Raw genomic sequence first — 27,163 nt, 5'->3', positions numbered from 1 at the left:
GCCTCTGTCTCCCAAGTATGAGAACTAAAGGCAGGTGCCACCACTGTCTGACATAAGCAATTATATATTTATTATATGTCATAATAAACCATAAAAGCCAATTACTTTGTGCAAACATTACAAAAGCAGCAAAATTTTAAGAAAACCTTGTTGCTTTAAACAGACAAAATTGGGTTTTATTTCTGCATTACTGCATTAAATTTTGAATGTCGCTTTTGTTTTTTTTGCTTTGTTTTGATTTTTCAAGACAGGGTATCTCCGTGTTAGCCTTGACTGTCCTGGACTCACTTTGTAGATCAGGCCTTGAATTCACAGGGATCCACCTGCCTCTGCCTCCCAAGTGCTGGGATTAAAAGCAACCACACGCAGTTTGAATGTCTCTTTAAACTAAACTTCCATTTTGAGGCATCTTTTATAAAAATTTTTGATAATAACATCAATGCCCATAAACAAACTTACCTCACCTGGTGCATAAGTGTGTCCTGGCCTTCTGTAACCAGAGCTATAACCCGATACACAATCATTGAAAGAGCTCAGCCTCAGGCTGGATGTACAGCTCGGCAGCTAAGAGCCACTTGCCGCTCTTCCACAGGAGCTCCTGCACACAGGCACAAAGAAAGGCAAGGGAGAGGGAAGGAAAGAGAGGGGGAGGGAGAGAGAATGAGAGTGAAAGAGAGAGAAGAGACACACAGAGAGAATGAATAGAAAAAAAAAAATCTGTATTTAAAATCTCAGCCTAAATGGAAATTTAAAAATGCATGATTCTGCTAAAAATCTTCAATGCCAAATTATTAGGCCTTCAAACAGACATTTAAACCCAAATTGCATTTGACTCTCTGTGGATGGTACCCGAGAAATTCTGTCATACCGACTAGGTGTGGAGGTCTGGGTAAGCTCCTGGGGGCGGGGGGAGGGGGGGAGCGGGGGCGGGGCAGGGGGCGGGGTTCAGAGTGTTCTTCGTCAGCTGCCTTCTCCAGGAGTCAGGAAGGTGTTCAAACCAAGCGAGTGCATGACATAGTATATCCAGCAGAGGGCAGTCTTGGCTCAAAATTTCCACAATTCTCTCTGGCCTAGTCGTATTGTCCAGAGATATTTGCTTAAAAACAATTTTTAAAATACTAAAAATTACCCATAAGCCCATCACTTCTTTCAGCTACATAAATGCATTCCTTCCCATCCATCCTCATCTACTGAAAGTCGATGACTGTTAACATTTAGTTGCATTTTTCCTCAGCCATTCATAAAGCTAAGTATAAATCCACTTCATTGGTCTAGAGAAAGTTCTGGCCGCTCTTACAGAGGACCCAGGTTCGAGTCCTGGAACACATGCAGCAGCTCACAAATATCTCCAACTCCAGTTCCAAGGGGATCCCAAATCCTCTCGGGGTTCTTCCAGAACCAGGCATTGCATGTGGTGTGCATACCCGCACGCAGACAAAACACCCAGACTCATAAAATAATAAAAAAAAAAAAACAACAAATTGGAATGAAATCATTATGTTTTTGCACACATCCACAAATAATCCTCCAGCAAACTTTGTTTTCCCCAAATGTAACATATAAAACTTCTAGGCGCACAGCTCACATTTTATTTGCTAAAATAAACTCACGGTAACCATCTTCCTTCTGCACCCACAGTTTTACAAGGTCATTGCTACATAGCAATTCATGCCATGACCACACAAAAACAAACATGTACCCATAAATGTTTTTTAGCTTCTCAGTTATAAATGCTACTACGTTTTCCATCCCTGTGCATGAATCTTTATGAATCCTAAAATTAAAGTACAGAGAATTTGGGGCTTAGAGAGATGGCTCAGAGGCTAAGAGCACCAACTGTTCTTCCAAAGGTAATGCGTTCAATTCCCAGCAACCACATGGTAGCTCACAAGCATCTATCATGAGCAAGCACTCTGCTCCTATACCCCGCTGGTCTATGTCTTTTAATTGTATTTTTATCGAGTTTTAAATAGTTTTTAAACATGGTTTGATAAATCCCTGTGCATTAAAAAGAATTACAGCAAGACCAGCAAGATGGCTCAGTGGGTAAAGGGATTTGTCATTGAGCCTGACCACCTGGGTTCAATCCCCAGGACCCACATGGTGGAAGGAGAGAAAACCATGGTTGAGGTAGGTTGCTACCATCTTACTTTTTTCATTACAAATACTTTGACACAAAAACTTGCTTCAGGTCACTAAACTATACCGTTCATACAAAAGAATACTATTTTTTTTTAATATGGTACATTAACCTCACCATTTTTTTTTGAGATTTTTAAAAATTTATTATTATGTACACAGTGCTCTGCCTGCACATACACCTGCAGGCCAGAAGAGGGCATCAGATCACATTATAGATGGTTGTAAGTCACCATGTGGTGGATGGGAATTGATTGAACTCAGGACCTCTGGAGAAGCAGTCAGTGCCCTTAGCCTCTGAACCATCTCTCTAGCCCCTATCTCACCATTTTTAAGTGTGTTGCCTTTTGTATGTTATTTTTTTTAAAAAAATTGGAAATTATACGTTATTGCTTTTCATAGTCCCTACAGACAAAATCGAGGAATCCAGTGGACAGGCACTTTGGTGCAGGTCAACTGCCGATCTTCATCCTCCCAATGGGATCCTGCCCTTCTGTCCTCATTAGGAGAGGGGCTCACTTAGCTAAACTGCTTGTGTTAAGTTATCGCTAGATCAGTGGTAACCCTCTCAAGAGACTCTTCATTTGGGCTTGCTGGCCGGGGTAGGGGGTGGGGGGAGTGGGTACTGACTATGTCAAAGGGAGGGAAGGTTAAAGAGCTGTTGCATGAAAGGGAAGGGTGTTCAAAGAGGCTTTGCAATTGACATCCCTCTGTCAAGGGCAAAAGGGTGAAAGACCAAACAAAATAGGCAGCTCAGCCTGCACCCTGGGAGATGGTGCCTAGCACTGGAGGGCAGGTTTTGCAAAAGAAAAATGACGTCTGAATGTATCCTTTGAGGAGGAAAAGAGGTTGAGGGAGTCTGCGAGAGATACTGGTCAGCATTCAGGCAGATTACAAGACAGTTGGGAATAAACGATGATGACAGCCCAGTCTGCAAAAATCAAAAGTGGGTAGGAAGGAAGGAAGAGCACAGAAAGAAAAGTGGCTTCTTCTCCAAGAAAGTCGGGTGCCTGTCTGCCCTGAAGAGAAGCATGCTGCTCCCCCTACCGACCAACTTCTGGAGCTACACCACAGGCTGCTAACTGAAATCCGGTTCTGATGTCACAAAGTAGAAAGAGAAAAAAGCGTTCAAAATGTGGCACCCAAGAAACAGAAGGTTTAGATCGCAATTAAGTCATTTCTATCGTCTCGGAACTATTTTTTTAAGTTAACTATTTCTCTCACATAAAAATTTTTGAAAGATCAAGTGGCTCTGGTCAACTAGAAACAGAAGTCGGAAACAAGAGAGCAATGCAAGACTAAAAAAGTTAAATCTTAAAAGCCGCTGAGCTGGTGAGATGGCCCAGTGGTTAAAACACAAAACAAACAAAAGCAGAGCTGCAGCCAAGGCTCCCAATCGCCTGAAACTCCGAGGGAGGAGAGGGGCAGGGGGAGAGGGGGAAGGGGGGAGAGGCAGGAGGAGGGGGCAGGGGGAGGGGGCGGGCATCCATCTCCCTCTTCTGCCCTCTGCAGGCACCTGAGCACGAGCACACGCACTCACACACACAACCAAAGACACAACCCCATTATATATATTTAAAATATTATATATATACATATATATATGCATAGCTGATACCAAGTTGAGGAATACACATTACAGTTACTCTGTGGGAAATGCAACTGCCTTCTGAGATTACAGCTAGTGGTGCGTGCTTGTAACTGCAGCCTAGGCAGGCAGATCTCTGCAAGGTCAGGGTCAACCTGATCTACATATTGAGTTCCAGGCCAGCCAAGGTTACATAGTGAGACTCTTTCTTACAGAAATAAAATAAAATGATGTTTCACACCAATAAGACAGTTCCTCATGTATCTGCTGAATCTATTTCTGCTCAGCAAGGTGATGCTTTTAAAAGTCATGCCCAGAAGCCCGGCGGTGCACTCCTTTAGGCCCAGCAGAGGCAGGCAGATCTCTGAGCTCAAGGCCAGCCTGGATTACAGAGAGAGTTCCAGAACAACCAGGACTACACAGAGAAACTCTGTTTCTGGGGGTGGGGGGGAGGGGGGATCAAAACAAACAAATGAACAAGTAAACAGACAAAAAGATTTGTGCCTGGGGCTGGTGGTGTGGGTCAGTTGAGAAAATGTTTGCCTAACGTACATGAAGCTCTGTGTTTGATCCCCAAACTTCAGAAATTTGTCATAGTGGTGTGCATCTGTTAACCCAGCATTTGGCAGGCAGAGACAGGGCTATCATGGGCAATTCTTCATAGCAAGGCCCAGGCTGGCCTAGGGCACATGAGACCTTGTCTTTAAAAAGATTTAAAAAAAAAAAAAAAAGACCAGGAGTAGTGACAGGCACCTTTAACTCCAGCACTTGAGGAGGCAGAAGCAAGTGGATCTCTGATGACATGTACTTTTTTTCTAATATAACATTAAAAGGCAAGTTAAAAATCATATAAATAATACTTTAAGTAGATTTATTATACAAAAACCTCAAAACTATAAACAGATCATATCAGATATAAATAGTGGGAGTAGTGTTTATATATTTGCTTTGTTTGCCATAAATGAATGCTGCTTTGATTTGGAAGAAGGGAAGAAGTGAGGAGAGCGATGGAGATTGAGGCAAGATGTTTCCCAAGTGGCTACAGCTTGGTGAGGTGGGGGGGGGGGGGGGTCTTCCAACACTGATGAATCCAATCAAGACAATCCCTCACAGACATTTGCAGGGGCTAACCACACTCTAGATACTTTCACAGGTGTATCCGGGCCTGCCTCACAGGCAGTTCTAGGGCTTATCACGTGGTCAAGTCTAGGATAAAAAACGGGGGGAAGGGGGGAGGGAAGGAGAAGAGAAAAGGGGGAGGAAAAATGAGAAAAGAAGAAAACATGAAGAAGAAGAAGAAGAAGAAGAAGAAGAAGAAGAAGAAGAAGAAGAAGAGAAAGAAGGAGGAAGGGGAGGAGGAGGACGACGACGAAGAGGAGGACGAGGAAGAGGAGGAGAGGCATCCCTGGGATTACTATTGGGGGAAAGTGGAATTTGCCTTTCTAATCTCACTGCCTGAACAACAACCCAAAACTATCCCTGTGACCCACATCCCTAAAAGCAGTGGAAACAAGGAAACAAATGTATCTGTGCTCTAGTGGCTCCATTTTGCCTGCTCACCCACCTCCATTTGAATAAATCCACACTGTGAAACAACAGCTAATGCCAGTGTTTAATGCACTTAACAGTTGTCCAAACACACTGGGGTGATTCCACTGCTATGCCCTGCACAGCTCACTCCCCACAAGCTGTCCTCCACAAAGACACACCCATAGTCAGATGCCCGTGTTAGGATGCCCGTCTCTGAGGCCCCATGTTCATCCTTTGGGCTTAGTCAGCAGAGGGGCTATCCCCCCTCATATACTTACCACAGATTGTCCTTAATCTCAACACTCATTTCTCACTCATTTTACCTGGCCCGCCAGTGGAATTTCATGTCTTTTCCTCCTCCCTACATCACAGGCTTCTTTCACTTGGTTCCCAAGCCACATACCACCCTCTCTGACCTTTTTACTTCTCTCTGTGTTATTCTGTGGTGATTATTTCTCTTCCATCAATCTTTCCCTTTTGTTTTAGCCTGAAATTTTTAAAGCTACAGAACCGGGGGCATAGGAGGTGCTTGGGGGGAGGACAAAAAAAAACATAAAACTTACCTAGTTCTCATTCATCAAATAGTCACTCATCAGTTATTGCCGTTTTCTGGTGCTTGTCCTGTCTCCACAGGTATCTGTTGAGGCATATGAAGCCTGCATATGCTGTGCCCTCTTGGCTGCCACACAGCCCCGTTGAAATCACTCTCCCATTATCACAGCTAAGAAAATTAACATTAATGCTTTCATTTGTCTGTTTTTCTATTTCTGTGATCAAACACTAACCAAAAGCAACTTGAGAGAGGAGAGAGTCAATTTGGATTACAAACTCTAGTTCCATCGTTGAAGGAAGCCAAGGCGAGGACTGAAGCAGAGACTGTGGAGGACTCCTGCTCACTGGCTTGCTTCCAAGAAGAAGCTTCCAGGGCCGTTAACTGGCTGGCCCTCTTGCCTAAAGATGGTACTGCCCACTGTGGGCTGGACCTTCCTGCATCTACTAGCAATCAAGAAAATGTCCTACAGACATGTCAACAAGCCAAATAGATTTTTCCATCTGGCCAGTTCCTCAGCTGAGGTTCACTCTTGCCAGGTGTGTCAGGTTGACAATTGCCACTAAACTACAACAACATTGTGTTAGCTAATTCTTACCCAGATTTTCCCATTTCGTCCGATGTATTTAGAGCTAACTCTCCTTTGGTTTATTTTAGTCTACACTAATCCATTTTTTTAAAAATAACTGTGGTAATTAGGGTTAATTGTCAACCTTGATGGGATCTAGAATTGACTAGGAAGCAGGCATTCAGGCATACATTAAAAAAAAAACCTACCTAGATTGTGGTTAGCTTTTGAAAATATGTGTGTGGGAAGGAAGACCCATCTTAAGTGTGGACAGAACCGGTTTCCAAGCTGGAATCCTAGATGGCATAAAAATGGACTGAGCTGAGCGCTAGTGTTCATCCCTCCATTTCCTGACTCTGGATGCCTACATGAGCAGATGCCTCAAACGCCTCCTGCTGCCAGGATCCCCGTGCTGTAATGGACTGGACTCTTAAACTGTGAGCCAAAAATGAACCCTTCCTCATACAAGTTGCTTTTGTCAAAGTGTTTCATCATAGCAACAGGAAAAGTAACTAAGACAATGACATTGATTACACATACACACACACACACACACACACACACACACACACACACATGTGACTCTTGTTAAAAATCTCTGACCTTGGTACTGCAGAGATGGATGCATGGTTGATAGCACTGGCTGCTCTTCCAGAGGTCCTGGGTTCAATTTCAAGCACCCACGTGGCAACTCCCAACCATCTATACCTATAGTCCCACAGTATCCAGTACCCTCTTCCGGTATGGACACATATATGCAGACAAAATACCCATATACATAAACAAATCTAAGGAATCAAAGCAAAATCTCTGACCTTGGGGCTAAAGATGTGACTGCACTGGCTGTTCTTCCAAAGGACCCGGGTTTGATTCCCAGCACCCACATGGTGACTCACAGTCATCTGTAACTTCAGTTTCAGGGGATCCAATGCCCAATCCTGGCCTCCTCAGACACTAGGTACACATGTGGTGCATGGATCTACATGCAAACAAAATACCTACACTATAATTTTCTTTTCTTATTAATAAAAAAGGGGAGGTGGATCTCTGACCTCTCAAGCCATGGGCTATAAAAGGTTGGTTTTGAGTTTCTCTTCTTTCATTGCATTCTTCATTTGTGGAAGCTTCATCTGAGACGACAGCTTTGAATATCATCGATGTGCCAACAATTCTCAAGTATTTATTTTCAGCCTAAGCCTAACTCTCATACTCCAGGCCCCTAATGTTTATTGACAGTTTTTCATTTGTTTTGTTTTATTTTTTGTTTGTCTGTTTGTTTTGTTTGGGGGGGGTTGTTTGTTTGTTTTTTGTTTGTTTGTTTGTTTGTTTTTGAGGCAGTGTCTCTGTGTAGCCTTGGCTTTCCTGGACATGCTCTGTAGACCAGGCTAGCCTCGAACTCATAGTGATCTGCCTGCCTCTGCCACCTTGAGTGCTGGGATTACAGGGATATGCCACCTTGCCTAGCTTATTGACAGTCTTTATCTAATATTCATAAATATCTCAGATCTTCAAGTTGAATGTCTGGTACTCTCCCCTAAACCTCCCTTGTCCAGAATGTGTCCCTTTTAGATTACATCATCCTCTCTTTTCAAGCCAAACCTTTATGGTCCTTCTCAATTCATCATTATCTTTCATTCTATGTGTCCACATCCCATCCGCCTGGAAATTTTCTTGCTGTCCTTCAGAATGCCCTCAAAGTCAGGCCTTTTTCATCATGGCCTCTTTTCATCCTTGGCCTCTTCCCTGGGCCTGTGGTCCATCATGTGCTCTTTGGATGCTGCAGTAGCCTCCAAGAGAGCCTTCCTTCCCTTTCACCTCTGCTCTCCTGCCACCTACTCTAAACATAGGGCCAAGGGTCTGCCCCAACTGAAGACACACCACAGTAGTTCTAGCCAAACTTTCCAGTGCTCCCAGTTTTCCTCAAATGGAAAAGCTAAAGCCCTTCACTAACCCTGCTCCTCTCATCTAATCTCTTATTAGTAACTCCTCCCTATTCACTGTACCACATCTTTTCTTTTTGTTTATTTGTTTGTTTGTTTGTTTGTTTTTTCAAGACAGGATTTCTCTGTGTAACAGCCTTGGCTGTCCTGGACTCGCTTTGTAGACCAGGCTGGCCTTGAACTCAGAGATCCACCTGCCTCTACCTCCCGAGTGCTGGGATTAAAGCCACCACGCCCGGCTACCACCACGCCCAGCTACCACATCTATTTTCTTAATACATGGATGCTCTGCACCCATCCCAGCTTCAGACCTTTACTCAAGCTGTTTCCCTGGGTCACCTGTTTGGCCCACTCCTTGTATTAGCTGCTTTTGTAGTTGTGTCTATGACAGAATGCCTGACAGAAACAAGTTAAGGAAGGTGGTCCATACTTTGAGGGAGTGCAGTCCATTGTGACAGGGGACAGCATGGTGGAGCTCATGGCAACAAGGAGCACACAGCAGGAACCACCACATCCCTGAGTAGCATGAGAAAGCAAGCCCCGGCTGGAACTGGAGCTGGTTATAACCCCTAAAGTCAAGTTCTGCTCCCAGAAACCGACTTTCTCCACACCCAGGTCACCCCCGGAGGTCTCACAATGCCCTAAACAGTGCTGCTAGCCAGGAGCCAACTGCTCAAACACTTGAGCCTATGGGACATTTTACTTCTTCACAGTGTGGTGATGCCTCGAAAGAGGCTGTGACCGTTTGAGAATGAAATGTCCCCACAGGCTCAGATGTTGATGAGCTGGCTTGGTGGACAACTGATGGTGTAGATGGGAGGTTAGATGTTAGATGGGGTCCTCCTCCTTCTCCTTATCTTCTTCCTCGTCTTCTTCCTCCCTCTTCTGCCTCATCATCCCTTTGAAGGTTATACCTGACCCTTCTCCCATCCTCTCTGCTTCCTGTCCACCAAGACGTGAGCAGCCTCTGGCACTTACTACTGCTGCCGTGATGCTTTGCCTCACCATGGGCCCAGAACCAACGGACTCAAGGACTGTGGCCTGAAATTCTGAAACCATGCCCAGATAAACCCTTCCCCTACGTTGTGTATATCAGGTGGCTATTGTTTGCAACTTTTATTCTTAAAGTTGCAATTACTCACCTAAACCCACAGTGCTCCTAGTGCCCTTCTCTCCATAACCTGTATTAACTCCTAACATGCTACACAAATATGTGTTATAGTATTGTTTTTTATCTTTGGCTGCCTCCACTCATATAAGCACCCTAAGAGGAGAACTCAAGATAACTTGACCAGAACAATGTATAAGGGTATCCAAAGACCATATGTAGGTAACGGATTGTATAAACACAAGAAAAGAGCAAGTCTCTGGTCAATATTAAATAAGAATTGACTGTTATTAATAATGATGCCTTTGTTCTAGGTGGAAAAGAAGTGCTGTGACTTTAAATGAATGGCTTGTTGTTAGGTAAACTGTATTTACATACAGCTACTTGGCAGGAAGGAAGTATCCTATGCTGGAATCCCAGAGGCAACAGTATGGCCAGCCTTTAAGAAAGTAAGAGGATCCTAGGTCCTCAGCCAAGCAGAAGCCCTGGTCTCCAACTTCTAAGAATGTTCTCAGCCCCACTTGATTTCTCTGGGCCTGTCTCTTCTATGTATTTTAATATGCACAGTTTCAGCACATCCCCTTCTCTTTGTTCCCACACAAGCAGAGAAACTGAGAGGAGACCCCAAGTAAGTATTAAAGATCTGAATAATTAACATTAACAGTTACATGATTAATCAGAGCCAAGCATTTTCTGATCTTTCTACTACCCTGTTCCCCAATCTCTCCAATGTGCCAGGACTTGGGAACAGACAATGGTTCATCAGCTTGACTTCGACAAATTTGTGTCCTTCTAGCTAGCCCTCTACAAGCATGTCCTAGGCCCTCTGACCACAGACCCACCCCAAGTCTGCACTGGAAAGGCACTCAGGCACTAGATTAGGAATAGCTGTGTACTGACTACTCAAACACCAGACTCAGATAGATGGAAGTTTGTTGAACACTTAGCAAAGTTTGACCTGTCGGGCAAACAGTCTATAACACAAGTCAGGAAGAACCAATTCTTTCCATGTACATTGTATCTAGCCTCACAAAAACAATTACTTCTATTCTGGATACACTGTATCTAAGTAGCTGGACAAAGCATTTTAACTTGATTGGCTGGAATATTTAGGATGGGGGAACTTTTGGTGACTTTCTAGTTCCCCACCTTTCTGAGAGAAAGGAAAATAGCAGGGTATTGTGGTTTTGTTTAAGTAGAACATACATTTATCATCAATTCAAGCAGAACATTCAACAAGTGTTGAATTGTAAGTGAAAGGCTATTCTTATGTCAGGCAGGTGGAGCCTAAGAACTTGAACTCAATTTCACCTTAGAGAAAAATGGAGACTAAAGACAAACTGACTTCAGTTATGCTAAAGATGAAAGCAGCCGTCAACAAAGGAGCTACAGTTACGCTATAAATTAGTTATTCAAAAAGTTAAAGCAGGCCTCACCAAAGGAGATTCAAATGACAATAAAAACCAAAGGAGTCCTACCAAACGACACTAGATGTCAGGCTTTCCAGGATAAAATCTGTAGCACAAAATGGCTCTGCTCATAACAAGAACCCTCCCCAGCTGGCTTTTAAACGAGTCCTCTTACTATAATGCTCCACCAGCGTCAGACTGTCTGGGAGCAGGCGGGAGGGGAAACACTCTTGGTTATCAGGATAATTTATCTACATGACACCAAATACTAACTTATGGCCATGCCTGCACCATCTGGGTCCATGAGGCAGCCCACCCCAACCATTCAAGTGACACTAACTTTATGGCCAATGGCCACTCGGAACTGCAGCAGCTCCCTAAATCCTGGAGGTACATGAACCACGCCTTTTTTCTCCCATGGCTGCTTTGTTTTAGGAAAGGATCTTGAAGCTGAATGAGATGGCACATAACTGTATGTCCCAATACTTGGGGGGCGGGGGACAGAGGCAGGAGGTCTCTGCAAGTTCAAATCCAACCTCATCTACAAGCCAAGATCCAGTGCCACCTAGGGAGAACCTATTTATAGAATGAAAAGGAAATGAAGAAGAGAAAGTCTTGCTTGCTAGGTAGTCCAGACTGGCCTCACACTCAAAATCCTCCTACCTCAGTTTCTTCAGTACTGGGGCTACAGGCGTGTTCCACAATGTCCTGGCCTCTCCTTGCGTGTTTGAGGGTAGCATGTACAAGTTCCGGCCTAGGGAATCCCTGGAGAGTTCCCGCTTTCCCTAGTATCCATTCAGAGTCTAGAAGCATGGAAGCCTGCAACCACATCACAAATGAAATTCCTCGCACGCAAGACACACCGGGTAGAAATGGGTAGACCGCAGACACGGCAGGAGGGCCGTACACCGTAGGAGTCAGTAGATCTAGGTTGAAGGAAGATGTTCCAAATGACCTCCTGGGACCCAGGTCACGTTTATTCACCAAGAGCCTGTGAATTTAGAAAGGTGATGTAATAACTACACTCACCCCAAAATCCCCCCCCCCCATCTCTTACAACAACTTCTGCCCTGCCAGGCTTCTGTGTTTTAAGCTGTCTTTTAAAAAGTAAGTCCCCGAGGCTGGCTAGATGGCTCAGCAGGTAAATGCGCTCGCTGCCAAGCCTGGCGATCTGAGATTGACCCCTGGAACCTACGTGGTGGAGGAAGAGAACTGACTCCTGCAAATGTTCCTCTGACCCTCATATGCAAGGTGGCAAGCAGCATTTATACAAGAGAGACACAGACACAGAGAGAGGGGGGAGAGGGGAGAGAGGAAGGGACAGAAGCAGACACATAAGAGAAGTGTCGTGTCTCAAAAAAGGCTGAAGGTGTGGATAAGAGTATAGCTCAGTGATAAAGCCTTGGCCCAGGTGTGCAAAGGTCTTAATTCCCATCCTCAGAACCACAAGAAAGTGAAATCAACCCTACAGACACTGCACACATAAGCACACAGCTCTTATTTGTTTGCATGTGTGCAGATATGACATCTTGTATATTCACAGGGAATAGCAATTAATGTTAACCTCCTAAGGAAAGAGACAGTGGACTCAGCTCTGAAAGCACCAGCTCACTAGGCTGGCAGCTATAAATGAGTTACCGGCCCCTCTGTGCCTCAAAATCCAGTTCTTTATCTCAAAAGGGTATCTATGACATCATAGAAGCCCACTCGGAACAACATTTCCAATGCTAAAAATCGGCCCAGATGATGTGTATGAAACTCAGCTCTCACTCTGGGAACGGCTGGACTGCCCTGGCAACACTCCCGGCTCTTGAGACCTACAAGGGCTCAGCTGCACACTGGGGCAGATGTGGAGAAACCCTGAAATCCCGGCTGAGACAGAAAGATCACAAGGCCCAGGCCTGCCTGGGCTATATAGAGAATCCTTGTTTGCAAAATGCCAGGTACACTCTGCGGTTCCTCCAGACTAAGCTGCAGCCTGTCCTGGCGTTGCTGCCCTCTGCTATTCAGGCAGGCAAAAATCGAGGGAATCGCTGAACTTAGGATTGTCTTGGAGGATTCCCTCTGGGCTGCGCTGTGGACTTGATCTGGATGCACACGCACAAGCACCAGACCTAGAGTTTATTTTTCCACGGCTTGTTGGTGGCTGGGCGCTATCAGCGCTGATGGCCGCTGGAACGTTAATTGAAGCGGAGCTGGAAGCTGATGCTGATAAGCTCGTTGCCTAGCAGAGTGCCACCTGCTCTCCACCGTGCCTGGCAACCTCCGAATCCCCTGCATGTTGGAACTCAGCCTTGCCAACTGTGATGAGTTCCCTTTTTCACGCAGGTGCAGAGTAGAGGGCGCTGCCGTGAGAGGCAGGGCACACCAGCCCGAGTGTCTCTGCCAAGCCAGGCAGGCAGGGAAGCCTGGTGTACCATGTGACAGCTGGAAATTGAGCCCCCAGCCAAATGGTAAAGTACAATACAGATCAATGATCGATGACAGATGTCTAGATGATAGATAAACAGATGATAGAAGAGCCATCCGTCATAGTTGCACACATATAGAGACAGTTACATTTCATGGAGCTGGGCATTTGAGCCCAGCGCCTTAATAAGGACCCCCAGCACCATTTTTTACAAAATTTATAATTAATTAAACAATTAAAAACAAATAAAGGAAATCACCATCCTTTTCTCCACCTAAGCCCTTTCTTCACCTCCAAACTTTTCTTACTGATTTTCATGGATTCACAGAAGCATTTCTGAAGTTGATGACAGGCAAATGATTAAAATGGTCCTAGCACAGCTATTTATATTATATAATAATAATAATAATAATAATAATAATAATAATAATAATAATAATGTGAAATCATCTACCACATCACACATTAGAATACATTAAAAGAAAATAATGAAAATCTACAAATGCTAGAGCAACTAACCTCAGTCAAGTTTTTTTCATCACTATGACTCAAACCCAAAAGGAAGGGATAAAAGAATACAGGAAACATTAAAAAATACAGAGCAAAAATTTATGGGAAAATCAGCAGAGGGGACTAGAATATTTGCAGCAGTGGGCCAGAATCATTGCTATAGAGGAGGTTTAAAAGTTATTAAGTGGGGGAAAAATAGAATCTATGCAAAGGGTGTGCGTAGGTACATGCTCTCTGTGTCTCCTACGTGGTGACTATATAATTACCTAGACACATGTATATGCCCCTCAAACATAAAGAGGCTACATCACTGAGATACTATTTCTGGTTCATCAGATGATTGAGAATTTAGAAGACAATCCGTCTCATTGTCCACTGTGTGGAAAGTGGGCTCTCCCACACAGCGCTCGATTACATAACACCCGTGTGACTGCTCAAGAGGGCAATAGATGGTAGAAGAAAGATAAACAGAGCCATCCATCACATATATAGGCAGATATATTTCATGGAGCTGGGGGACACCCAGACCTGAGGTTCCAGTGGCAACAGTGTCATCATCATTTAAAATACTAGCCCCCCCTCCACTGACAGAAATTAGAGAAGTTGGTAACACACCAGAGCATTGTGTGTCCTCTTCCCAGCTGGTCTGGACACCTCTGCATGGCCTTGGGATCTGTGATCATCGCTTTTGTGCTCTGGGTGCCTTAGATGGTCTGAAAATGGTGCCACATATCTGTAATCCCAGCACTCAGGAAGGAAGCTGAGCCAGGAGGAATGGCGGTTTCAAGGACAGTCTGGGCTACACAGTGAGAAGCCCTCCGTTATCTCACAGGGGAAAAAAATCCATATAAGCACACAGTGGCTTTGTATCTTGTTTGCTTGGGGTTGTCGTGGTTTGTGGTGTTCTATTTATCTATTTTATTGTTTACTTCTCTCTGTGTTGTATTTTTTTTTACCTCTTAAAAGCACCCAAGTACTGCCTTTTCCACATGTATGGAGCACTCAAGAAATATTTTCTTAACTTAATGGACTAATTTTGAATGTATTAAAGTAATAGTCTTAAATCTGCCTGTGGATCAACAAAATTCACTAGACATTTCTTAGGAATAAGCATAATATAATAAGATACACTGAGTGAAGCTGTGGGAGGAAATATAAGATGCTATGGTTGCTAAGCGACGGCAGGTGATGGAATCGAGGAGACACATGAAGCTCCAAACAGATGCCACAGTCATCTTCCTCCAGATTTCCCCCTCCATTTGCTCGGAACAGGAACTACTTCCATACTGTACTGAGTCATCCTGAGAGACAAGGCACACACATGCACTGAATTAAGAAAAAGAAAAAAAAACTGTATACAAAACGGCCCATGTCTGCTTCCCAAATCAGTTCCAGGCATTTTTCAAGTCTTTGTTTGGAAGTGACTGAAGTGGGCGGGAAAGAGAAGATGTTTTAGCTGGTGACACAGGACTGTGAAACTTGTGTTGGTGACCGCGAGGCTGTGGTCTAGAAAGGATTAGAAGGGGAAAAACCTGGCTTCTAATCTTCCTCAGGTGTTCCATAGCTGACTGGTACAGTCACCTTTGTGTTCTCTACCTTCAAGAAGGGGACCTAAGCTAAGGCCATTGCTGAGAAAAATCACCAAGTCGGTTTAGACGATTTGCCTGTAAATTATAATATATGGTATATGAATATTATCTGAAAAATCTGTATCCAGAGTTATAAGGAGGAGGAGGAGGAATAAAAGGAGGAAAAAGAGGAGGAGAAATAAGAGCAGAAGGAGAGGAGCCTCCAAATCCTAAGTAGCTGTAGAAAAGCTAATTTTGAACAAAAGAGAGACAGAGTACATACCACACATGAGCATAGTTGCCATGGCTAGAGCATTCTCTAAATCAGCACTCCTGTACAGGTAGCTTTGAACTTTAAACATACTGTGCTTTACAATGTCGACACAAAGCACGCCACTGCTGTCACACTAGCACTGTCTTTAAATGACAATATGAGAGAATTATGAATAGGAAAACATGTGTGTATTTGTTCCTGTGTTTAACAAAGCAAGCATGAAGAGAATGAAATAATGAAATTGAGGCCATGATAGCCCGAAACAAAGGGGAACAGGAATACAGATTAAAATGTAAGGCCACTTCATTTATTTATTTGTTTTTTTTATATCACATTTCTTTTATATCACAACCACAGTTTCCCCTTCCTCCTCTCCCCCTAGTTCTTCACACACAAACAAACAAACAAACAAACACACACACACACACACACACACACACACACATCCACACTTCCATTTCTCTTCAGAAAAGGGAAGGCCTCCCATGGATATCAGCCAGCCCTGGCATATCAAGCTGTCGTAGGATGCAATAGCAGCATCCTCTTCTATTGAGGCTAGACGGGGCTACCCCAGTAGGAGAAAAGGGTCCCAAAGGCAGGCAGCAGAGCCAGAGACAGCCCCTGCTCCCATTGTTAGGAGCCTTACAAGAAGACCAAGCTACACACTATAACATATGTATGGAGAGCCTCCGTCAGTCCTATGCACGCTCCCTGGTTCAGGCTCTGTGAGCCTCTATAGACTCAGGGTTAGTTGATTCTGTGGGTTTTCTTGTGGTACCCTTGACCCTTCCGGCTTCTACAATCCTTCCTCTTGCCCTTCCTTAGGGTTTCCCAAGCTCCGCCTAATGTTTGGCTGTGGGTCTCTGCGTCTGTTTCCATCAGTTGCTGGGTAAAGCCTCTATGATGATACGCTAGGCTTCTGTCTGCAGGTCTAGCAGGATAGCATTAGCAGTGCCGGGGAATGGGTCTCAGGCAGAAGCAGTCATTGGTTGGCCTTTCCTTCCGTTTCTGCTCCATCTTACCCCTGCGTGTCTTGTAGGCAGAACTGTAGGTCAAAGGTTTTGTGGCTGGCTTAGTGTCCCAATCCCTGAATTGGAAGTCTGGCCTGGTTTCAGGAGATGGCTGGTTTGGCCTCCATATTCTCCATTGCTAGAGTCGCCCTCATAGATTCCTGGGAGTTTTCATTTTCCTTGGTTTCTAGCCCATCCCAGAGACACACACCCCCATTCGAGTTCCCTCTCACAGTACTCTTTCCCTCCACGCTCCCCCTCACCTGACCCCTCCTATTCCCGTCCCCACCCCATTCACTCCCCTCTTCCCATCCACCCATGATGTCTATTCTATGTCCCCTTCTCAGTGATGTTCAAAGCCCCACCCACCCTCCTTGTTACTTCTTTGGGTCTATAAATTGTAACGTGGTTATCCTGTACCTTACAGCTAATATCCACTCATAAGTGAATACATACCATGAATGCTTTCTGGGTCTGGGTTACCTCACTCAAGATGATCTTTTCTAGTTCCAGCCATTTGACTGCAGATTTCATGATGTCATTTTTTTTAATAGCTGAGTAATACTCCATTGTGTAAATGTATCACATTTTCTTTATCCATTCTTCAGTTGAGGGACAGCTAAGCTATTTCCAATTTCTGGTTGTGAACATAGCTGATCAAGTGTCCTTGTGGTATGATGGAGTGCCCATTGGGCATATGCCCAGGAGTGTTATAGCTGGGTCTTCATGTAGATTGACTCCCAATTTTCTGAGAAACTGACAAATTGATTTCCAAAGTGGCTGTACAAGTTTGCAGTGGCCCCCAGCAATGGAGGAGTGTTCCCGTTGCTCCACATCCTCACCAGCATGACCTGTCACTTGAGGTTTTTATCTCAGCCATTTTCTGATAGGTGTAAAATGGAATCTAAGTCATTTTGATATGCGTTTCACTGATGGCTAAGGACTTTGAGCATTTAAGCACTTCTTGGCAAAAATTCTGTTTAGATTGTACCCCATTTTAATTGGATTATCTGGTTTGTTAATTTCTAGTATCTTGAGTTCTTTATATATTTTGGATCATCTTTCTGTTGGATACGGAGTTGGTGAAGATCTTTTCCCATTCTGTAGGCTGCCATTTTTTTTTCTTTTTGACAGTGTTTTGCCTTACAGATGCTTTTCAGTTTCATGAAGTCCCATTGATTAATTGTTGATGTTAGTACCTGTATGGTTGGTGTTCTGATCAGGAAGCTGTTTCCTGTGCCAATGGTAGTGTCACTTCTTTAAGGAAAATTTGGTGCACAATTTTGGCTTTAGAACTATTTTAATGTTTCACATATTAAAGTAATGATGTTACTTCAGCATTCAGAAATGGGTTTTGCCAAAAGAAACTATTCATAGCAAAGTGAGGTGTCAGCAATAAGTAATTTAGTCTCCAGTTTGGGGGGGCTGCTCCCCAGGATAACCTATGGATTATCACCAGCCAAACAGGGCAGACACCTTTATCCAACAAGTATTTGCAGTCGGGTCCAGCCTACACCCTGAGGACACAGCTGTGAGAACAGACCCATGAGGCACGTGCAGTCTAGTCCAACAAAAACCCTACCCAGAGGTTAAAAATCATTGGTTTCATGACTTTTGTAGGTTGTATTTTAAAGTGTCTCCAGGCGGTAAAGGGATGTTCTAAGCCTTGGATTCAATTCCATTCCGAGGATAAGGAGCAGGGGATGGGGGGAAGGAAGGAAGAAAGAAGTTGAAAAGGACTTTGCTAATCACAGGCGAAAAGAGCGTTGATAAATATTGCATACAAATTGCATGCAAAGTATCACATTTTAGGATTCATTTAAAATTATGTCTTCTATTCAAGTCAGGTGCATGCACCTGTCAATTGCTTAAGCCCAAGAATTTAAGACTAGCCTGAACAAAATAGCAAGATCTTTTCTCTTAATCAAATCAAATAATGATAATGATGATGATGAGGTCTTCCCTGCAAGAATGAAAGTTGGAGCAGAAAAAGTTCAGAAAAGATATATATATCTCTGGATGAAGTAGGTCACATCCATCCCCAAGCCTAGGACAAAGCCATTTCCACCCCATTTAAGAACACTGGTGAAGTCTCCACACAGGAGCAAGAGACACCACATTCTTCCTGTGGTGCAGAGTCAGACAGGGTTGCATTACCCCCAAGAACCTACGGACTAGGCCAGGTGCATCCACTGCTCCTGGGAGGTCGAACAGATGCCAAACAGCTGTAATCAGGCCCTTAATTGCAGCACCAAGCTCCCTGCCCACAACCTGAGTGGGGAAGAGGTGACTGGCCAGCGAACCCCCAGTGAAAAAGAGCTGAATACAGGACATCACTTTGCGAATTCTTGCCCCTGACTGCACCAGGGCTGGTCTCTAGTCTAGCAAGGGTTTGGAGGGCGAGTTCAGGACTGCTGTCAGGTCTGCCCAAATCTGAACAGCGCCCCTTCCTTATAAGAGTGCTTCTTATCATTTGAGAACACAGTGGTTCTCAACCTTCCTAATGCTACTGCCTTTTAATGCAGTTCTTCGTGTTGTGGTGACCCCCAACCATAAATTTATTTTCATTGCTGCTTCATAACTGCACTTTTGCTACCATTATGAATCGTAATGTAACGATCTGGGTTTTTATGGTCTTAGGTGACTCCTGTGAAAAGGTTATTCAGCCTCTCAAAGAAGTCAAGAACCCCTGGGTTAGAAACCTTTTTCAAGTTTCAAACATCATGTGATGCCTTTGTAAGCCAGGAAGGCACAGTATTTGAACTCCCACATTTAACCTCAAGTCCCACCCAACCCATCCATTTCTTCTGAACTTCCTAATGGCGCATCTTAGCTGCTGAATGAATTTTATCTATGGTCATCCCAGACCTGGGAAAGCAAGGATCCAGCCAGGTTTATCTGGAGCAGCTGGGCAGAGCTCCTGTCCACAGCTCTCCAAAATTCCAAGTACACCGCGGGCTGTCGGAGGTGTGCCTGAGTAAATACCCATCAGGATGCCTTCCCCTGCACCTCTGGGAGGAGGGTGCAGTACTACAATGTTTCAAGGAAGTCCCAGGAGAAGAATTAGTGCTCATTAAAATACTTCATTTCATCTACATATGCATAGCAAGGCTATATGGAAGATAAAGGAATAATGCTTCTATGAAGATAAAGTCTTAATGACGATTTTAAAAAAAGACTATCTAAAATTATAAAGTTATTCTGTTAAGGTCCATCTATAATGTAGGATGTTTTATTATTACTTTGAATCATACTCAGAAAAACTAATGAATAGATATGTAAATTTAAATGCATGCGAAAATAAACAAAAATATTATTTCTGCATGGACATTTTCAACTTTTCCAGAGTGTGCAAATTTTTATGAGAAAAACAAAACCAAGAGAAAGCCGAAATAAATGTTTGTGTTTTCACAAGATTTTGATCCCTGACGGCAAAAGGTGAGCAGGGCAGACTATTTGGATCACCTCAGCAGTCTTCTCTGCCCCTCGCCCATCTGTATTTAACTAGAAAACAAAGCAAAACAAAACAAAGCAAAACTGGAAGCATATAGCTTCATCATAAGGATTATGTAATACTATATGAAATAATTACACTATTACTTAGGAGCAAAAAAATTGGTGAAAACTTTTGTGAAGTTTTGTTTTTCATAATTGTGTGCTGGCTAGACGTAGGAAATAGCTCAGAGACGCTTGAACTGGAACCCACTGACACCCTCAAGTTGCTCTCTTTTTAAATTTTTGTACTTTCTGGCTGAAGAGGGGAAAGAGGGCTCAGTTCATCTGGATTTCAGGAAATAACATCTAAACCTCTCAAGTAGCTGAATTTTCGTGAGGTCTTAAAATATTTAATCTGATTTTTTTTTATCTCTAATGAGATTTATTTTAAACTATTTTTTTTTTAATCCTTTCGTCCCGTTTTGGGAATGCAACACCCAATCCTGGTTTGCTGATTTCGATAGCCTGAGCTCCAGCGGGTGGTTCTTGTTTACATAGGGGCTTCTTTATATTATATTCCCTGACTTCATGAAAAACGAAGCTCAAGAGAGGCTCGCCCTTTGTTCCAAAGCCACGGCCTTATCTGATCACTCTCTCCGTGTTCTTAACTATTCACACACCTTGGTGACACACTGCACTGTGCCCAAGCTGTGTCCCAGGAGCTGTTCTGACGATTTAAGACTGGACAAAACTCCCCGCTTACACAGGCTTAGAAAAGGGGAAAGAAACCGGGAGGCGGGAGTGGGAGACGAAATAAACACATCTCTAAATTCCACTGAGCCAGGAACTTACCTTACTCTCCAACCAATTCAGAATTACTTGAAGTCGACTAGAACTCCCCCAACACAGCCTCTGCGCCTCAAATTTCCCTTTCCTGTTAAATGACAAGTAGTTTCTAATACTTGACTCAAGATCTACTCTGGCTGTGTGGGTCGTTAGTGTCCCAAGAAGGAACCCGGCTTCGCACCACCCGAGAACCCCGCACTTCTTATGTCTTGGGAATTATCTAGTTTTCTATGTATGCCTCAGTTTTCCTTTGCCATGAGACTGTATACCAGAAAAAAACCGGATGGTTGCCCAGAACCGCGGTCCGGGTACACTCTCTAGGAGGCTTCCCTCGGACCAGAGGCCTCGGGAGCCCTTGCCTGTCAAGCTCTTCTCTTCTTGGCTTTACTTTTGAGAAGGATCAGTCGGAATCAATCTTTCCAAAAAGGTGATGCAGGACTAAGAGCCCAAATAGCCAGCATTTGGGGAGGGAGGCTCAGGGTTAGCACGTGGTTTCGGTGGGAACCAATGGAGGACCGCGATCTTGTAACTACGTCTTGCTATACTAGCCTGCAGACGGACCAAAAAAAAAAAAAAAGGTCCTGGACCTTGAGTGCGCGTCCAGGAGTCGCTTAGGACGGACACTACAGATGGGGGAAGAAAAGGGCGAGACTTCCCGCAGTGGTCAAGAACTTGTCAGCTCCGCCCCCTCTGCCTAAGTGATGCTGCTGAGCCCGGCCACCTCCACCCCCTTTTCCATAGACTACCTTCTCAGGCAGGAACGTGAGCAGAACGTCTCCAAGACTCCGTCACAATGGGAGTTGAATAGAAACCCAGAAAAGCTTCAATACCTAAGAATGGGCCCGGACTCCAGAGGGTCAGAGAGCAGTGGCAAGGCACAAGGCGGATCAGATCCTCTTAAGAGGTGGCCTTGGGAGACAGTCCTGGACGTGGACTCAAATCCTGTGAGGAAGCCACGTAAGTACGCTCTCGGCTCTTTCCTATGGGTTTTATTTGAAAATGGGTCGTCACTGAGGGAGAGAACGCATCTTTTGGGAGGTCTCGCCCTACTACCGCTCATTTTAGTTCAAAAGAAAGCCTCCCAGTTCCTAGACCTGCCTCCTAAGGACTTGAATTTTAGGGCGTTTCTTCCCACAGTTGCCCCTCAGCTAACCACAAAGACAGGATTCCGATGGAGCCAGGTTCTGAGAGCTCCCTTCCCGACACCAAACCCCTTTACCATAACTTAGTTTATGCTCCATCACCAGTGCCCTTACCTGCCTAACCCAAAGGTCTCTAGAGGAAACCTCATCGGGCATGTTGATTTATCTGGACATGGACACACACACACACACACTTTCTCTGTAGAAGAAATGGGAGAAGAGGAACGCGTGCGCGCGCGCGCGCGCGTGTGTGCGCGTGTGTGTGCTGCTTTCCAAGTGGACCTGGGAGTCACTTACGAATAAATGGAACTCTAGTTGGGAGACCACCTCGTCAGACTCCTGGAACCTGGTCCAAAGTGCACGAGCAAACAGAGAGGTTCAGAAGTCCATCCTTAGCTTGTGGGAGAGAGGAGGGGCAAACAAGGAGTTTGTATTCTGGTAGCTTCTACAATCCAGATAGTATATATAGGCAGGAAAGGCATGTTATTGAAAGGAATGAAATGGCCACTGTCCTCCTGCGCACCATCCATGCCCTGTTGAGTTTTCCCACCAGTCTGTAGTAGGGGAGGGAATAGCTTGGCACAACCAGTCTCCCTCCAAGCCAGATCACGCATAATTTAAGACACAATCTGGCCGTGTAAAAGGGAACCTTCGGAGTTATCCTTGGACTTGAGGCTGTTTACCGAGGGTTCCACTAGAAGCTTGGAGAGCATTAAAATTGTGTTTTATTCAGAAAGAAATCTATAGATTTTTCTGTCATGGACAGTAAATATCCAGGTCCCTGGGCACTGGTCTGCTAGCTTTGCTGAGAAAGGGTTGTGGCTGTTTCTCTCCCTACTGCTCCGCGGCACGGGCACACCCAGTGTGTCCCTTGACTGGCAACCAATGACAACCTGTCTTCTGCCACTGTGATAGCCACCCAGGTCCCACCCCAGCCTTGCCCTGAGAGCTTTGGTCAGGGAAATGGGCCATCTGGTAGGCTTCACCAGGACAGGCGACATGTGTCCCCATCGGAATCTCTTGCCTTCCTGAAAGAGGGCTCCAAGCTCTTCAGTTGTTTCTAAGAGGGCACAGGGTGCTACCGCCTACTTTTGTTTACTGGGTCTGGTTTTGGATTTTTTTTTGTTTGTTTGTTTTTAATTTAACCTTTAGTGTGTCAGTTGGTGTGTGTAAGGGGAGAGGTAAAGAATCAGTTTTCATTGTCTAAAAATGAAATTCAAGGAAGCCAAATGCGATTTCCTGTTCAGTTTTCTACTGGTTGTCTTACCAAAGCTAAGCTCTATCTGACCCAGGCCTCCTATGAATAAACAGGGTTTATTTTCAGTCCTCCACGTGAATGGCCACAGATTGAGAGAGTAAAAGTTTTCATAGTTTTGGAGATGCCACAGTTAAAGATTCTATCTTTTTGGATTTCCCTGTGTGGGGGCTCTTTTCCTGATGGGGACATTACAACTATAACTGGCTTGGTTCTTTCCATGTAGATCAGGCTGACCCAGAACTTAAAGCAGGGTGTCTCTGTGTAGCCTTGGCTATCCTAAACTCTCTTTTTCGACCAGCCTGGCTTCTAACTCACAGTGATCTTCCTGCTTCTGCCTCCCTGAGTGCTGGGATTAAAGGTGTGTGCCACCACGCCTGGCTTCCTTTAGATTCTTTTTCTTTTCTTTTCTTTTTCTTTTTTTCTCATTTAATTTTTAATTTTTAAAATTTATTTATTTATTTGTTAAATCACTCATATTACATCTCAATTGTTATCTCATCCCTTCTATCCTTCCTTTAGATTCTTAAAAGGAAACAAACTCTTGGATTTTCCTCCTCTTTGGTGCCCTCCATTTCTCTGAGCGCAGATGCCCCAGGAGGGGAAGTCTTTTCTCACAAACCAGAGGCTTCCGCAGAGCTAGGGGTTTAGAGGTGAGATCTCAACCTGAGGCGGCACCTCTTGAGGGATGTTCTGTCTGTCCAGCACTTGCTTTGTGCCTTTAGATGTCCCCTTCGGTGCCCCTGGATTTCTCCCGGTGTGTCTTCTCCACCCTCCTTGGGGACCAAAGTAATCTTAAACCAAGACCGGAGAGCGGGCAGCAGGGATGATGGGAGTGGGGGAGGGGTGGCTGCTGCTTCTAGGAGGACTTGCCTTAGTCACAGCCCAGCTTGGGAAAGACTACAAAGTAACCTCAAGGCCATCCGCTTTCCAAAAGACCCTAAAGGAAGAAGAAACTGCTTTCCAAAAAGCCAAAATGTGGATCTTAACTTTACACATCAAAGGAACCTCTATTTCTAAGCTGAGAGTAGGGATCAGGAAAGCTTTGGTTTTTACTCTGCTCAAGAAATCTTACTCTTTTTTGTTGTTTTTTGGTTTGGTTCCTGTTTGTTTGATTTGAGACAGGGCTTCTCTGCGCAGCCTTGGCTGTCCTGGACTCGCTTTGTGGACCAGGCTGGTCTTGAATTCACAGAGATCCACCAGCTTCGGCCTCCCAGAGTGCTTGGGTTACAGGGGTGCGCCGACAGCGCCTAGCTTCTTATTCTTAATCAATTCTTCTAATTTCTTAATCAGTGCAGAGCATCGTGTTTATGAAGTATATTTGAGCTCCTGCCCCATTCTGTTAGGCCTGCACACTCTCGTTTTGAGATTCCTCACTATTAGACACAATTGAAGAAAATGGACAAACTTGATCCGAAATCTTCTGTTTACGAAACGAACACCGTGGGTAACAGCATATCAGACTCTGGCGGGTACAAATGCCACAGAGATCAAAGGAGTAAGGCATTGGGGTGGGGGTCGGAGGAAGGCAGGTAGACAAGTGTGAGAGGACAAAGGGATGTTCAGCGAAGGCTGCCAGGAAGAGGGTTGTCTAGTGAAAACACTCCGAGCCTAACGCCGGCAGTTGATGATGCTCCTTCTGTGTGATTTTTAGAGACTTCCCCAGGCTTGCCCTCCCCACTTGGAGCTGGGAGCCCGGTGATGGGGCACGGCGACGACTTGCACCGCGGAGGCCCGGAACCGGAGCCGACTAGGACACGGACGCGGCGGAAGCCCCGTGTGCTGTTCTCGCAGGCTCAGGTGCTGGCTCTGGAGCGGCGCTTTAAGCACCAGCGGTACCTGTCTGCACCCGAGCGCGAGCATCTGGCCAGCGCCCTGCAGCTCACGTCCACGCAGGTCAAGATCTGGTTCCAAAACCGGCGCTACAAGTGCAAGAGGCAGCGCCAGGACCAGTCCCTGAAACTGGCAGGCCACCCTTTAGCACCGCGCCGAGTAGCAGTGCCAGTACTAGTGCTGGACGGCAAGCCTTGTCTGGGTCCCGACGCCCCCTCATTCCCGGGCCCCTACGCGGTCACCACGCCGCCCTATTCCTGCTACGGAGGCTACGCAGGCACTCCCTATAGTGCTAGCTACACCGACACCCGCCCGGGGCCACTCACACCATTGGCTAGCTCTGGCTACACCCCAGGTGGCCCGAGTGCCGCCCAGCAGGGCCATCTGCCCCCCACGCTACAAGGAGTCACGGCCTGGTGAAAAGCCTGGCCTTAGCTACTGCCATTAGGGGCCTGCCTGGTCCCCTCCCCTTCAAAACTGGTCTCCAAAAGTTGCGCTTCAGCCAAGGGCCAGGAAAGTGGCAGTAGGCACTGCCCCACTTACAGGTCTCGGGACTGAACTACCCGGAGGAGCATCCCCCGGCAAGCCTTGAGAACATTATTTCCTACGGAGATGTAACCAGGCTTTAGCTGGCGGCCTAGATGCTGTGCAGAGAATAGCACAGTGGTTGATAGTCTGGAGGAAGGTGATTCTGAGCCTCAACTCCTTGGAAACCAGAGCCTCAGCTAAGAGGCCTGGGCATCAAGGCCCTCTCGCCTTCCCGCTCTTAAAGAAACAAGTGCGGGGTGTAGAGGGGGTGTTAGGTTGAGACAGACGCCAAGAGGAAGTGCCAGACGGGATTTCTGTCGCCAGCCACGCTCCGCAGCGGGTTTAAGCATCGGGACCACCGGGAATATCCACAGGCAAACACTTGAACACTTTCCCTGGCAGTAGTGATCTCTCGCTTGCAGAAGGGGCCTGGCCATTCGGGCTCTCCACTCACAGCAACTGCATTTTCTGTCGGGAACAGCCACACGAGTAAATGAGCTAACGATATTCCGTGTGTTTGTGTGTTGTAGCCACCAAGACCCTCAAGGGGTTCTGATAGCGTGTAATCCCAGCACTCAGGAGACCCACACAGGAGGCTTGGGGCGTTCAAGGCCAACGTTAGCTGTATAAGGAGAGCCTGAATCCAAAGCAAACAAAAATAGGTCTAGGGAGATAAAAGCCGATTCCAGCCCTGAAGGTAGGTTATCGGGTTTCTCCTCGCACTTTTCCTCTCCTCGTGGTGGACACTTTTAGGGAACGGTTAAAGTGCCCCCAGGAAAAGAGCCCTGCCCCCACCCCAGGTAAATCTAAAAAGATAGTAGAAGCTTTAACTGTGTGGTTTACAAAATTATGAAAATTTTACACTACCCTCAATCTTAAATCATTTAATCTGAAGACTGAAAGTAAACTTAATGTATTAACGGGAGCATGGGGTCAAATAGGAATTTAGCTTTGGTGGGACAGAGCAGGGCACTGATAGAGGGGGGGAAAGTGATGTTGGCGTCCTTGGATGCCATTTTAAGCCATGAAAACCCCAATTCTTTACCCCCTCAACTGGTATCAAAAGTTAAATATTATTGAACGGGCTTCTGGTCTTCCGTATTTAATAAAAAAGGGACTCCCTGGAAGGCATACTCCTCCCAGGCTGTTTCCAGTAAAGTGAGGAAAGGCAGGTTTGATCTCTAAAGATACTCAACTGCATTGAGGCCTTTCATCCCTTAAAAGTTACATGACAAAACTAGGGGAAACCAAAGCCACTGCTCTCCTATTTTAAATTAATCATGGCTTTCTCTTTTTTACATTTCTTCGTTGGAGGAGGAAGGAGGCACACGCTGTGGTGGAGTCAGACGTGAAGGAGTCTCTGCTCTCTGCTCTTTCCCTTCACCCCGTAGGTCGTGGGGATGGATCCCAGGCTTGGTGGCTGGCACCTTTGTCCACAGAACCATCTCTGTGGTCCAGGATCCCTTTCTCATACTTCCCTTTTGTTCTCTTCCTCTTATTTTTCATTTCTTTACTATTAA

The 27,163-nt window shown here is 45.3% G+C and overlaps 1 protein-coding gene and 1 long non-coding RNA gene across 8 annotated transcripts in view; one reads left to right on the top strand and one right to left on the bottom strand.

The window, feature by feature from the left end:
- Positions 1-20,968, bottom strand: part of LOC311589693 — a 22,655-nt gene extending 1,687 nt beyond the window's left edge. The window contains exons 1-2 of one of the 2 annotated variants that reach the window (XR_014776623.1): positions 20,892-20,968; positions 465-598 (exon numbers count right to left, since the gene is read on the bottom strand). This is a non-coding gene — a long non-coding RNA (uncharacterized lncRNA). Of the gene's footprint in view, positions 1-459; positions 599-20,891 lie in introns of both variants that reach the window. The other variant, XR_014776624.1, reaches the window with a different exon arrangement.
- On the top strand, positions 20,908-27,163 carry NKX2-6 (NK2 homeobox 6). 6 transcript variants are annotated; one of them, XM_084768262.1, is made up of 4 exons: positions 21,736-21,842; positions 23,805-23,935; positions 24,576-24,725; positions 24,937-26,717. In XM_084768262.1, exon 4 carries the CDS (start codon positions 24,984-24,986, stop codon positions 25,533-25,535), a length of 552 nt encoding a protein of 183 aa, XP_084624388.1. In that variant the 5' UTR covers positions 21,736-21,842; positions 23,805-23,935; positions 24,576-24,725; positions 24,937-24,983; the 3' UTR covers positions 25,536-26,717. The 6 variants fall into 6 exon arrangements, 4 of the variants coding, with proteins under 4 accessions (XP_084624387.1, XP_084624388.1, XP_084624389.1 ...); XR_014776617.1 differs by lacking the exons at positions 23,805-23,935; positions 24,576-24,725 and adding an exon at positions 26,961-27,163 and having other exon boundaries at positions 20,908-21,842; positions 24,937-26,340; XR_014776618.1 differs by lacking the exons at positions 23,805-23,935; positions 24,576-24,725 and adding an exon at positions 26,958-27,163 and having other exon boundaries at positions 20,908-21,842; positions 24,937-26,340.

This window comes from Acomys minous (genome assembly GCF_964271855.1).
Source record: "Acomys minous genome assembly, chromosome: 18".
NCBI classification, from domain to species: Eukaryota; Metazoa; Chordata; class Mammalia; order Rodentia; family Muridae; genus Acomys; species Acomys minous.
The sequence above is the reverse complement of the archived record's forward strand: the minus strand, read 5'-3'. Positions and strand labels throughout refer to the sequence as shown.